Consider the following 14,356-nt stretch of genomic DNA (forward strand, 5'->3'; position numbering starts at 1 on the left):
CGACGCCAGAGGTGGGACTCAATTTTCGAACGCTGATCATTCTAAGATCACTCTTCAAAGAGCTGTTACTGCAACGACTGAATATGAACAATAATTGAACAATGTTGATAATTTTTATTCAATTTATGAAATTCATTTTAAACACGATATATGTCATATGAATGATATGTCACACATTACACGCACACATGCACTGTTGGTGCATGTCTATGTGGTTTTAAGGTAAATGTATATTGGGTGAAGTATCTCTCTCACATTACTGGTGTGATCTTTATATATTTCCACTTTGCACAACTCTTTTTGGAATCACGTTAATACGCAATAATCTCGACCAGCAGTCATTAGTTCAGCCCTATTGCCGGACTGCCGCCATGGCATGGATTTAGGGTCCAAAAAGCCAAAGTCGAACGATAGTATATCGGTGCGGGCAATGATTATGTTACCACGAAGACATTCTTTGGGTTTTTAGATTTTTTAGGATCACATGTTATAATAACAAGAACGTTTATTCTAACAACTGCAGACTCTACTACTCCTTTCTCTAGAATAATTTACGGGGCTCAAACACAGGCCAGTGTAAAGGGCTACGCTATGTGTCCGAGGACAATGCGATAAACCAGGTTGCTGCTGGAAATTCTGGCCCGTAGGGGGCACTCTGTGCTCTGCACCACAGAGGAGACCAAAGCTCTAGTGAAGTGACAGAAACCCCTACAGCGAGACACCTTATTTTGTATGGAATGTAAAACTGAGTTATTACTGTGCTAAATGACTAAATGTAAATGCACTAACTGTGGTCAGTAAGGTCCTATGGAATTTGTCAGAAGGAGAAGGGGGTTCTCCAGTGTACTCTTCATATTGTTAACTCTCAAACTCAGCTGATGTGTGGTGGGTGTTCTTGCACAAAATGTGCATCATCCAGGTGGGTACAACAAATTGTTGGTGGTTGAGGTGAGTCCACCCCCCACCAGTAAAGATTTTCGTGATCTTTGTGGTGAGCTGCCATTTTTAAAATTAGTTTCAATTATTTCTAGCGTAACACTGCTTCTCGCTTGTCCCTTTTTCAGTCTGTTTTTTAGCCTTGAAATTAGTTGAAGAATACACATAGTTGGCTGTTTCATAACTGCCAGAGTGTGCTGGTACAGTGGAGCAATTTGTTTTTGCCACCCACCTGACTTGCAGAGGTTATGTTTGACATGTTTTCCTTTTATTACCAATACAGGCATTTCAGGTGTGATCTCATCCTCAGGGGTAAAACACCAGTGTCAATCCAGGGATCAGACATGAGTCATTCTGCTACCCACATAACATCTTCACTTGCATAATCATCAAATGCATAAGAGGAATGTGGTGGCCATTTTCAGTCCAGAACTAATGATAGCAAATGCTTCTGATTCAGCTTCTCTTCATTTGCTTGAGTATTGGCAGGGTGGAATTTCTGAGATGTACAGAGTTTATTGTTGTCTCTAGCTTTGTCTCTGGCACAAAAGATAAATTCCCTAGCAATTATTGTAATGGTCTACTCTTGTATAAGACAAAAAATGTATGACAGGAGGAATAACTTTGCTCCAGTATATCCTGGTGCTAACAGTACACTGAATGTCACAGGAAGGCATGCTTGCTTGTACAAAGCAGATAATGTGTACATTCATTCCGTGTTCAGCCCCACATAGCTTCTCTCAATTGATTCTCCTCTTGTTGTGAGTGGAAATCCTTTCTGTAGCACTGGGATGAAAGTTGGTGTCTAATTTTGGGAGGTAATAAGACTCTTCCTGTAAAGGACTACCCATGTCCTGCATGTCAGTTTATCGACTAAAGATAGCAACTTTACGAATAGCTTTTGTAGCTCATTTTGTGTGAGTGCATGTCTGTAGTGTTTTGTTGCAAATGCCTATGCTTCATATTCTTTCTACAGAACAAGCCACCCTCCATTTAAAAAGAGAACTCCCAGGCTCCTGAGTGGCTCAATCGGCAAGGCACTCAACTCAGGCACAGACTAAGTCCTATGGCCTGGGTTCAAAACTGGTTATTTCATTTGCAAACAATTACCTTTTAAATAAAGCCCGAAATAAAGTTACTACTTTAAATAAAGAGGGTATTGTGAATTAAACTGCAAGTATTTTACAAGTATCAATAAATTATTTTCTGAAGTGTACACAGCCTAAACAGGCATCTCTTTTTGGTAGCAAGTGTGCATAAGTTCAGGGAATATTATTTGTAGATTTAACACAAAAAGTGTTTTAATCACTTTCTAATTAATTTAATCAAATGAAAAGATTTTAGAGCATATTCTTGAGCTAAATAAACTTGTATGCACACTGACCAAAACATAGGACTTGTTGTTCTTCACTTTGTATTACATGGGACAGAATATTTGACAGTTAAAAAACATCAAGACATGTACTGTGTTCTCACTACATCCTCTGCTGCAAGGTTTATTAAAAGTTAAATTAAATGGCTTAAAGTAATGAAACACAATCTCTACGAGGGGAAACAAAATCATAATAAACAAAAGATTAAAAGTGAATTTAGAAAAAAGGAGCAAATTTCTTCAAAAAAATAATACACCATCTTTGTATTAACTGTCCAAAATGTGTTACTTACAGGTGAATGGTGTAAAATTCCATGCCTCCATTTGACTCTAAGCTTTGGAGCATCGGATTTGGAGAAAGAAAAAGGGGGAGAAAAGAAAAAGGAAAGTCTGTGTCCCATAACAGGTTTGTGCAAATTGCAGGTACCAGCTCCACGCAGGAAGGTTTGAGCCACAGCTCAGCAGCTTGCTCAGCTCTCTCAAGGATTTAGTTTCAGCATCAAATTAAATCAAGGATTTAATTTGATTGATCATTGAAAGCTTTATTAGTCAGTTTCTTCTCTCCAGCCTTCTATCTTCCATGAGACTCCCCGTGCATTTCTGGCGTGTACGTCAGCAGAACAATCATGACCCAGAGGTGCAGTAGTGCCTACAAGACACAGATTAGATTGTTATTTAGTTTGCTCATCCCTACACGGGCATGGCTTTGAGCACGTTTGCTTTCAGCATGCAGGATGACTGAAAATGAGCTTATATCTACAACATACTAAGCTGTCACTATACAGGAGGTAAAGATGCACTTAAAGGATATATATATATATATATATATATGAAGTATAAAATGTGTAAATCTTTCTAAACATCAGCACTCACCATATACAGGATTACAAAGACCCGGGCCATTGGGTAACGCCGCAGGAAGATTCCTAATCGGATGCTAGAGGGGCACAAGGAGATGTTAGATTGTGCTTACCACACAAACCACTCACAAATGGGTGCCTTATGCAGGTGAGAGTAATCTTGATAGTAAAAGAATACTAAGAAATTGTCAAACTCAGAAGAATGGAATGACAAATTTAAAATAAACACAAAGCTACTGTAAGCCCACAGCTATTGTACAATATTTACTAATAAGAAAAGCTGGATTCAAGTGAGTAATTTTAGGACTGAAAAGAGGAGCCTTACCAAAATATGTCAAAAGATTTCAGAAAAATCTTACGAATGAGAAAGTAAATATGCAATTTATGTTTTAACCAGAGGAAATTAGCTACCAAATGTTTGCAGAGAAGATGGACCAAGGTTGTGGAGAGGAAGTGGAATAGATGAAATTAAAGTTAACCTGAATCTGTCGATGGTGCTGGCTGCCTTGCGCACTTTTCCATACATGCCGGCACCTGGACCATCATGGTCGTTGAAAAGGATGGGCACATTCCGCAGCCGTGCACCTGTGGGACAAATGCAAGTCAGAAACAGACTGGTGAGGTTTCCACAGGTTAGCGTCACACATGTCAATGCCAGCATAAGCTAATTAACTACAAAATGTGAGGTAAAAGCCTACATAATGAAATCAACCATAGGAAAAAAAAACAGTAGATTATGTCCTCTTATGAGAACAAACTAATTTTTGGGGGGTAGCTCTGGTTCACATACGGAATGCAGACTTTTAACAATAAGATACACTTGAGTGAGATAACCAGGTGACTGAAAGACAGTGTAACCAGGTGCATAAATGACATGCAAACCCTAATGAACAAATAAAGACGGCAATCATATTCTACGGTGTTGACAACTGTGTTGACATGAGATTTCAATACAGATGACACAGAGATCTGTTATTTAATGTGAAGGTGAACTTGGCATGCCAGTATGTTATTTTACTTGAGGGAGGCACCTTTTACAAATTGATCTGTCTGTCATTTACACAGGAGAGATCTGCTGCAGGTTTTGAACTGTTGCTTTAGCCATCCACATGGCACACCAAGAGGTATACCGAGATCATCATGCTTAAGTCCAAGGTCCACAATTCAGGGAACCGCACTCCTGTTACGGCTCTATGGCGTGTCTTTTGAGTACTTTCGCATCTCTCGTGCTTCTCAGCCCTGCTATTGGCTGACTTGCCAGCAGCTGATTTATTGTTTGACTGCTAATTTTCAGCACTACTGCTGTAAACTACCCACCCTTTCAATGAGTAACTCAAAATGATTACGCTCAGAGCTCCTAATGTAATTAAATGTCTTTAAAATTCACACTTTTGCATAACGTTAATGTTACGTTTGTAAATAAAACTACAGATTACTGATTTAGAAATTATTACTTGCTTACCATTTACTCTTTTCCAGGTTCAGATAAGTAGATTATGTTTGTATACACTACCCATTCATACATATGTCTAGATATAGATATTTATTGAAATAATTGGGATTGTAATTGGGAAATCGGGAACATAATCGTGCTGCTCTCTTTACCCTCACCAGGGGCCTCCATGCTGCCCATGTTGATGGCAGGCCCATTGGCCTGGCCGCCCTGGACACTCTTCAGCTGCTGCTCCAGACGCTCCAGCTGGAAGACCAGCGAGCTCTTCTCTGTGCCCAGAGCCTCCAGCATGGTCTGCTTCTGGATCAGCGTCTCCGTCAGCTGGTGCAGCCGGCTCTCCAGCTCTGCCTGGCTGCTGCTGCTCAGCGCCTTATTGGTCAGCTGGGGGGGTACAGGAAAGGGATGGAGGGTGAGGAGGACCAAAATTAAGACTTTTTTTATTATTAGCCTTCATGAATCTATTACAGAATGGCTTGAAACTACACTTGTAGTGGCTTGTAATAAGTGAGATCCACACTCTTTAAAAACAGTCAAAAATACTAGATTATTGGGACAAAGTGTGTCTAGTACAGGTCAGTTCTACAACCTTCAGGCCCTAAAGGGAGTTCTGCTGAAAGACCCTCACCCATTACTTTACAACCCCTAAAATAAAATCTATGCAGGTTGGATCTCAGTATATTAGATCTCACTTATATTAGAGGAATATGTGGAACTATAATGGCTGATTATATCCATGTGTTTTGGTCTTGCCCAATTATCCCACCATTCTGGCAGGTTGTGGGATGAATAATAACAGACATACTGGATGTATGTATGCATGTATGTATGTATATGATAATTATAAGATCTGCATATGTGTCTGACAACCCATTGTTTATGTTCATACTTTCTTATGTAAAAAATAAAAACTACTTGATTATTGTATATTGCCAACCCAAATATGGTTTTACCTCCCCATCCATGAATAATCCAGTGGGACAATGGTAAATCATGTAGCCTGAGTCTTTACATTTTGTGTTTTGACAGCTGTCAAACATTTATTGTGGACGATAAAATTAGATTACCTTACCTGGTTCCTGAGTTTCTGGATCTCCTCCTCTCTGTCCTTGATCCGGCTCTGGAGTGTGCTTTTGGCACGATGCTGTTCCTCCTCCATGTACTGCAACTCCTATAACATGCAATCATGTTCAGCCACACACACAGTACCAATCTGAGCAAAGTGAAATATTCATTGTTGATTGAACAGGTTTTTTTTACATTACAGTAATTTATTTCCTTACAACTGTTTTTTGGTTCTTATCTATAAAATAATAATGTAAAGTTATTATGGAGAAAGAGAAAATGGGAAATAATTATTTAAATTCAAAAACCCCCCAGGAATATCTGACAAAACAATATCTGAACTCAACCCCTTGTTTCTTACACAAATTGTGTCACCGTCTTTCAAAGTGTTCTCACATGTGGTCAGACTGAGAGAGAGTTTTGCATTTATCACCATAATCAACAGCAGATTTGAATTTCTACATCGTGTTGTCAAGGCAAGACTTTGGCATCAATCCAAGAATTATTTCTTTCAAGGATTATGTACATAATTAATCTGTTCCCACTTTCACCAGTAGAGGACAGCGTTTACAAGATAAACATAAAAGCTTTACTTTCATCTACCCTGTACAACTCTCGATGATCATTTCACTCGTGGGAGAAAAAAAATATAAGTGAAAAAACTATAAAAACAAAATGGTCATAAGACTAACTTTACTGCTAAGATTGAGAAATGATTTATATATTGCAAGATGGACAAAATGGAATATGTATTTGTTGTAATAGGGGGTGTGGCTGGTGGTTTGCCTCGGCATCCTCACATCTTAAAATCCTATTTGCCTTCCTTTTGCTGTATATTATGTCACATATAGACTTGTTGTCTATGACCACTATGACCCATATATATCACATTTGTAATATGGACGCTATGGATGCTGATGTGCTGGCAATTATATTGCAATTATATTGCTGTTCTGTACCATTGTTCTTGATATAAAAAGATGCTTAATAAAATCTGTCAAAAAGTGTCAAAAAAAAAAAAAAACAAAATGGTTATTTCCTCAAAAAAAAAAAACCTTAGGTGAACAATCAGTCTACACCAACCCCAACTAGCTATATAACATCATTCAAGCAGCAAGATTATGATACGTCTTGAAGAAGAGGCAGCGCGAGTGTGCCGTGTCCCTCTGACCTGCTTGCAGCGCTCCAGCTCTGCCTCCACCTCCTGCTTGGCCCGTGCCTGGAGCGCCAGCTGGTCCTGCAGCTCCTGCTGCTGCTCCCGCCACGACTCCGCCTCCGACACGGCCTGCGACTCCAGGTCCTGGGGGAGGAGACGCGGAACGCCAGTCACGCGCGGCGGAGGAAGAGCCAAACCCACACAGGGGCAACACCGTGCAGGCGAAGACACGGAGACGCTCCACGTGCATGTACGCGGACAGGAAGTCACCAAAGTCAGTGCAACTCAATTCGGTGCGTTATTAGTACCACGCGTTTGCTTTGCAGAATTCTGGACATTCAAAGTGCAGGAGCTCATGGTGAAACCAAGAGGTCCTGTATTCCCCTCCAAATGCTTTCACTTTTTTATCACTCTTTTTGAATGTTGATTATTAGTGAATATCGGTTCAGTTAAGCCCTCCATGCATCCTTTGGCCTATCCTGGAGACTGCAATCGTGATTTACCAACTTCTCCACAGAAGGACTATTTTGGGTGCTTCTGCCTTTTAAAGACCTGAGCTTTTGAGGAACTCCCATATTTCACTACCATACATACAAACCTCTTGAAAAAAACCTCAGGTTTAAATTGGTACAGTTGTTCAATGTGAACTTCTATTCATGAGGCACAATGCCCTCTTATCTATGTTAGTTCACACATGGGTCATTCTATTCTCATTCTATTGTAGAAATTGTTGGCAGCATTCCATCCGATTCATTCCTACTTCCAAATTTCATGTCACATCCTTTTTGAGATGTGAATCTTTCAAAAAAAAAGTTTCCCGCCAGGACCCAGGGCCCAAATTGGTGTTACAATTCATCAATGCAGATGTTAACGAGGTTTTTAATGGCTTGTCCACATAGTTTTTATGTCATGGAAAAGACCTACTCTAATTAAATAAAATAAACCTTCACGCAAGACTGATCTGAATGCTTTCTGGAACAATTTTGGAATTATTACTTCGTTTTTCCAAGTATCGACTGTGAGTCTGCCTGGTAAAAAACCCGGTCCAATTTCATGCAAACCAGACACTTGTTTCAGCAATGTAAAATTACTGTGAGTAATATGATAGATGAAAATGTTTTGCTAGTGCCTTATGGGTGCCATGTTCTTGCAACATTACAAGATACTGTCAGGGCTACAGGCTTTCATGGGCCGTAACAGGGAAGACCAAAGGATTCTTATATTCACAACTACCAGTTGCAGATTCTTTGTTTTTTCATGCACGTCAAAGGTTCACAAACTCAGGTATTCACACATCGCCGCCGCTCACACCTGAATCTCCGCGCGGAGCGTCTGCACCTGGCCCTGCAGCTTCTGGATCTCGTCCCGCTGCAGCTCCTTCTCGTGCCGCAGCTCCTCCAGCTCCAGAGCGCCTGCCCCGCCCGCCTCCAGCGCCTCCAGGCCGGAGCCCTCCTTCAGGCTGCTTATCAACTTCTCTTTGGACTGGGGAGTCAGAGAAGAACACCAGTCACCACAGTGCTACATGCATCTGCCATGGCTGTAGGTCATACTACCCACAATACCCAAACAAGTAACTCTTACTGTCCATCTGCAGTGTGTTAGGCAATACTGACTCGACAGTGTCAAAGGTATGTGATTTGTAAATGCGTACTAACACTCCCAATACAACCCTGTCAGTGATTTTCTTTAATGAATAAAATATATTGAAGGTACAGTTACATATAATTTGCCAGTGTCAGTTAACAGTTCAACTATTTTGATTAATTTTGAAACTGGTGTCTTGTCTGACTGAAGTGTGTGCTTTGGCACCAAAAATGGGCATTGGTCTGAAAATCTACCACAATAGTAAACCAGCAATAACAATAACACAATAAATGTAGGGAGAGAACAGTTAGGGAGTTTGTGGGAGCTGGACTGGAAAATATGGTAGATCCAGAAGTTCTGGATACAGTTGGAAATCAGTTCTCAACCACCTAATTATATATTAAACACAAAATACAATGACTGCATGTAGATATGATAGCATGCTAGCTAGGTAACATGACAGGAGTTAATAACGCATGAGCTAAAAACACACAAAACACAAAAGTGACCACAGAAGTCACAGTCTCTCCCTGCCAATCACTGCCCCTATAGTCTCCTTTGAAGAAAAGGAGGCGGCATACCTGCAGGATCCGCGAGGCCTTGTGTTTGTAGTCCTGCAGCTCCTGTTTGGATGTTTCCGCTGCAGCGCGGGCGGACTTCGCCTGCTGCTGGAGCTCCTCCACTCGTCGCCTGTCCTCTGACGCACGCCGCTCCGCCCCCGTCACCGCCTCGGCTAGAGCCTGCCTCTCCCCCTCCGCCTTAGCCAGCCTCTCCGCAAACTCACTCTGCGGGATGCCAAGACAGGGGTGAGACAGCGGAGAGACAGGGGACAGGGGTGGCGGCCACAGGTTTCACATAACACGCCATCTTGGAATGCGTATTATTACATTACATTAATTTAATATAAATGTAATGTAATGTAAATTAAATGAATGCAACGACTCTTATGTCACACAGGTGAGTACAATTATTAGTCAATGTTTGTTTGGTGCCGTTTGCAAAGGACTTCCCATGAGGTGTTTACCAATGTGAAAGAACAAACAGAACCAGAGACAGACACACATTATGAGGATATAATGAGACAGCAGTGAAAGCCGCACCTGCATTTGCCTGTAGCTGCTCTGCTCCCTCTTGAGGGCTGTCTCTGCCTCCCTCAGCCTCTCCTGCAGGGTCTGTAGGGCCTGGGACTGTAGATTACTCCCCTCTGAATGGTCCTGCAAGATCCTGAAATAAAGAGGACCTTTCATTACTGTTTTTACTGTTCATTACTGCTGAATGGCAGCATGTAAACTAACAGATATCTTGCCTTGTTCTAAAGCGAACACAACATATTAAGGTGTATTAGGTTGTAATTCGTAAAGAAACACGTTTTTTTAAATCACAATTTATGGACACCATTCTGCAGAGGGAACAATAATAACAAACATTAATCTGAACAAGGCTTTATGTTATAATGCTTTTCACGTAGAAAAATATCACTTTTTAGTCTTAGCATCACATAGACTATCTTCTGAAACCTATGCAAATGCTCAATATTTTACTAAAACTGATGTCAGTCAACATATTTTTTCTCACACAGAAAAAATGTCTGTATTTTATTATGTCTCCACACAGGCAGTATTTAAACTGAAAATGAAATTCTACAACCTGAAGTGTTTTTATTATACAATATACTATCTCTGAATAGCTATGTTGCTTGTGGCATCTTGCAACCTAAATTGCCCAAAACTACAGGTTTGTAAAAATAACTATTGTTACAGTACATAGGAATGCTGTATTGTTCCACTGTGAAATCATTTCCTTTTGAATACACATGCAGGGAAATAACAGCAGTAACAACACCATCTTAAAAAATTGTGAGAAAATGGTAAATGCTACAATTGGTGTTATGTACACTAATCTGATAAATTTTGGATAAATTTTGAGACTGGACATCCTCCACGCTATCCTAACCCACAGGCTCCGGACTCTCACGACTCACCTGGACTTCTCACTCTGGGCCGCCTCCAGGGCAGTGTCACGGGACTTCAGAAGCTGGTCGGCCTCCTCCAGTCGGACCTTCAGAACCGCCAGCTGCCCGTCCTTGGCAGACAGGGCCTCTGTGAGGTCATCCACTTGCGACCGCAGCTCCCTGACGGTGCGGTCTGTGCGCGACTGGTCTGAGTTCCACTTGTCTGAACGGGCTCGGGCCTGGTTCAGCTCTGCGGGTCAGGTGGCACAGGGTGGTCAGTTTATCACACAGCACTGGGTCAGCACTACAGTGAACACAATGAGATGTAAGAGACTGAACTTTCAGACGCACACTAGCAGCATCCTCTATCAAAGTTCAACACTCCAGTAGCAGTAAAGATGCTAATTTTTAAAATCTGAAAAAAAGAGACAATGATGCATGATTCAGCAAGTCCCACAATACATGCTTTTTTTACAGTCTCCCTTGACAGCTGTGTCCTTCTTGGGCACCTACCCTCCTGTGTGTCTTTGGCTCTCTGGATGAGCGAGGCCATCTCCTGGTTCAGGGAGGCCACCTCATTTCGCAGCAGCTGGTTCTCCAGACGCAGGCTAGACATCACCTGGTTCTGCGGCTCCTCCACAGGACCAGGGTCTTCAACCGCCTGCTCCTGGGGACCTGCTAGCCCTGAGTCCGAGCTCTCTGGGGTATCTGACAGAGCGAAAGACAGGAGGGCACAGAAGTAACTCTTCATCTCAAAAAGACGAGTTGTAATAAGACTACAAAAGCTCTGTGCCATTGCCACACTGCTTACTCCTGGATACACATTCCCCCAATTTGATCTGACCTCAGCATGCATGCATTTAATAACTCCCAGATACCAGAAAATTCAATTCAAATCAATCTCAATTACTTCCATTTTTCTAAAATGTTAGTCTTTAGTTCACTCAGTGGCAAAATATTCATCAGTATATATTCTCTATCAATATGTATAAAATTTAATACTTGATAATGCATTCAGTTCTAACAAGCTTTCAACCAATCAAAACGATGGATGTTAGTACGTTAAGCACTCAGTACATACATCTTTGAGACACTGAAGAATGATCATATCATATGCATATTTGATCAGAGTGTAACTAATATCATTGCACATCATCCAAACTGAGAGGCACTGCACATAATTAAAACTAAGACAGATGATTGGATATACTGAATATAGATCACCCAGAAATAACATAATCCACACTTATCCCTAAATTAAACATTTAGCAGCAGGCCAATCCTTCATCTGACAGTTAGAACCCATAAGGGTCCCTCTCTCTGTGCAGAGCGGTACCTTGACTTTGCTCTTTTGCAGAGCCATCCTCTGAGGTCTTCACACTGTGGGTGCTGGTGGATAGAGAGCTGAGGCTGGAGGTTCGAGACAGGCCACGGGTGGAGGGTGGGGTGGAGGAGGCAGAGGGGGGGGGCATGGGAGCACTGGAAGCAGGCGGAGCAGGCGCTCCTTCCGCTGACCCCGTCGCTCTGGGCCGCTCCCACTTGGCGTCCCTCTTCCCGCTCAGGGCCGGGTCCGAGCTGTTCAGGAAGTCAAAGAGAAGGTCGTCGTCCAGCTCGGTCTTCTTAGGCCGCACAAAGTTGGAGGTCAGCTTCGAGGAGCCGGAGCCACCACCACTCGCTGGCCCGAGTGCGGCCACGGACGCACTGGCAGTGCCTGCCAGCAGCGTGGCCTTGGACTTCTTAATGTTGTCCGCAGCTGTGGAAATGAAAGTGGAGGACTCGTGGGTAGTGTGGTAGTTGTGCTGTTGCTCCGAAGCAGGGGCACTGTACGAGGAGGTGTAGTGGGTGGAGGTCCCGGCAGAGTCTGGGCTGTCATAGGAGGAGAAGGTGGCGGCCCGGCTTTGATGTTTGGTCAGAGCGCTGGCTGCTCCTTGGTCCACTCTATTGAGGAAGTCTTCTGCTCTCCCAGCCAAGTCAGCAAACCAAGCCATCCTGGACCTGACCAGGCAAACACAGTTACAAACATTATACTACATTACAATATTACTTAAGAGTTATAATATTCAAGATTATGTCCTTGTGTGGTATGAAAGACTAAAATAAATACAGTAAAATACTAATGGTAGACTAATTCATTTACAAATATATACAATTGACTAGAATTAATCATTTAAATGCATGTGCAGTATTTGTGCTACTTGTCATAAAAAACTTCCAATAACCAGCACTACAAACTTGTTTACTGACCCAAGAAATGATCTCTCAGTTGGGAGAGAAATTTCTATCACGAAGAAAGAAGTGGGACAAGATTCTAATATTAACTCCTGCCAAAAAACTCATTAATTCAAAAAACACAAATAGATCTGAGATTCTTATTTTATGGTCAGAAAAGCCAAAAAGGTCACCGAAAAAGCAAGGTCTAATGGATGCTTACTTGAGACAAATTTAACTACAAAAACTACAAAAAACTATGTAAATATCAAAATTACCAAAATGTAACAAAAATGTACCAAAGTGAATCTCCATTTTTGACAGATAGAAAATAGTAATTGTCTAGAAACAACTCATATCTTACAGTTTAAAGGATATGTAAATGTATGTTTTTCATACACCAAAATATCAGTCTGGTGATACCGACAGCAAGGACTCCACAACACCAGTCATTTTGGAGAGAGCAATTTATATCAAGAAATATACCACACCGTTTATGTATTCCACAGTGAAGGGACAAGAAGACACGTGATCCGCTAAAGAACAGGTTCAGTAATGCTAAAGTAAACACAGGCACCCAAAGGCCACATGCATAGGTCTCACTCAAGATGCATGTAAGAGAAATTAACACGTATGCAAACAGCGCGGTAACTCATTTAAGTGTAGACACGGGCCTTAGTAATGAAATAATTAATAATTTCTTAGTGATGTTTAAGTACTTTCGCTTTTGTCATGAACGGTATGATGCGTTTATACTTTTTTCACTCAAATATTTTTTCCTCTTTCCTTCTTTCTAAGTTGTTTTCAGCTTACGTTATACATGTATCTGCCAAAGAGAAAGCTGAAAGACTCCAAACAAAATTTCATTATGGTGGTATTGACTGCATTATGCATACCAATATAGATTTCCACCACCACAACGGATGTGGCATGACAGGGTGATCGCCATCAACATAGCTTGCTAACCACCAGTAGACTTAGCTAGCAAAATAACTTATGGGTAATTCCCCATATAGCGGACTACAGCTACATTTGTTCATTGTACGCTTGCAAACATCAAAAAGGCGTTTAACCTCGAGTCAACCGGCTAGATACTAAACAAAGCATCTGTTTTTAGCCCGCTAGCTAGCCATCTGACAGCAGCCCAACAGAAACAGCAACGGCTATCTCTGTGGTTCATGCCTCGATTTCTGAACCGGTTTCACAATATCACAAATGTTAACTGGAATGCTGTCACTTCTATTATGTTGATCACTGATTGTTTACACTACCAACAGGAAAGCAAGGGAAGCTAGCGGTCAAGCTAAGCAGCTAAATTGCTAGCTAGCAACTGGTAGACATCCCAGTGCCACTGAAAAACAGCTACCTGGCAAACTGCTCAGATAAATGTGTCAAGCCGACCTCCCATCCTAAAATCTATCTAGTTAGCTAACTATTCACATAACGAGGAGTTGTGTGAGGCCTGTGGTCTTCGCCGCACAGTTGATTTGCTGGCCAGCTTGCTAGCCAATCCGAGCAGACCAGCTAACGTTAGCTACAGATAGCTACCTTACAACACCGCTGGGTCGTCAGGCTTCGGTAATCGGCGTCCTAGTGTGTATTTACAGTCCGGAACAAGAATTGCGAACAACCGAGATTAGCCTGCTAATTAGTTGAAAGCAGGACATAAGGGGAGTTGACAAGCCTAAGTCTCTGGTTCTTCATTAGAAGGTGTATTCATCCCTCCTCCATAGCTAACGATGATAAACGAAAAAACTTCCGGGAGACGTGGACA

The 14,356-nt window shown here is 41.8% G+C and overlaps 1 protein-coding gene across 2 annotated transcripts; it reads right to left on the minus strand.

Moving 5' to 3' along the window:
• Positions 1 to 2,426: 2,426 nt before the first annotated feature.
• Positions 2,427 to 14,346, minus strand: golga5 (golgin A5). Of its 2 annotated transcripts, none has more exons than XM_036541778.1 (13): positions 14,131 to 14,346; positions 11,711 to 12,369; positions 10,888 to 11,082; positions 10,405 to 10,624; positions 9,524 to 9,647; positions 9,005 to 9,208; positions 8,151 to 8,321; positions 6,855 to 6,983; positions 5,691 to 5,789; positions 4,780 to 5,002; positions 3,648 to 3,753; positions 3,182 to 3,245; positions 2,427 to 2,957 (listed from the first exon to the last, which is right to left on the minus strand). In XM_036541778.1, the coding sequence occupies exons 2-13, from the start codon at positions 12,360 to 12,362 to the stop codon at positions 2,880 to 2,882; spliced, it is 2,265 nt and encodes a 754-aa protein (XP_036397671.1). In that variant the 5' UTR covers positions 12,363 to 12,369; positions 14,131 to 14,346; the 3' UTR covers positions 2,427 to 2,879. The 2 variants fall into 2 exon arrangements, with proteins under 2 accessions (XP_036397671.1, XP_036397670.1); XM_036541777.1 differs by having other exon boundaries at positions 4,774 to 5,002.
• Between the last annotated feature and the right edge of the window lie 10 nt (positions 14,347 to 14,356).

Source organism: Megalops cyprinoides, chromosome 12 (genome assembly GCF_013368585.1).
Source record: "Megalops cyprinoides isolate fMegCyp1 chromosome 12, fMegCyp1.pri, whole genome shotgun sequence".
NCBI classification, from domain to species: Eukaryota; Metazoa; Chordata; class Actinopteri; order Elopiformes; family Megalopidae; genus Megalops; species Megalops cyprinoides.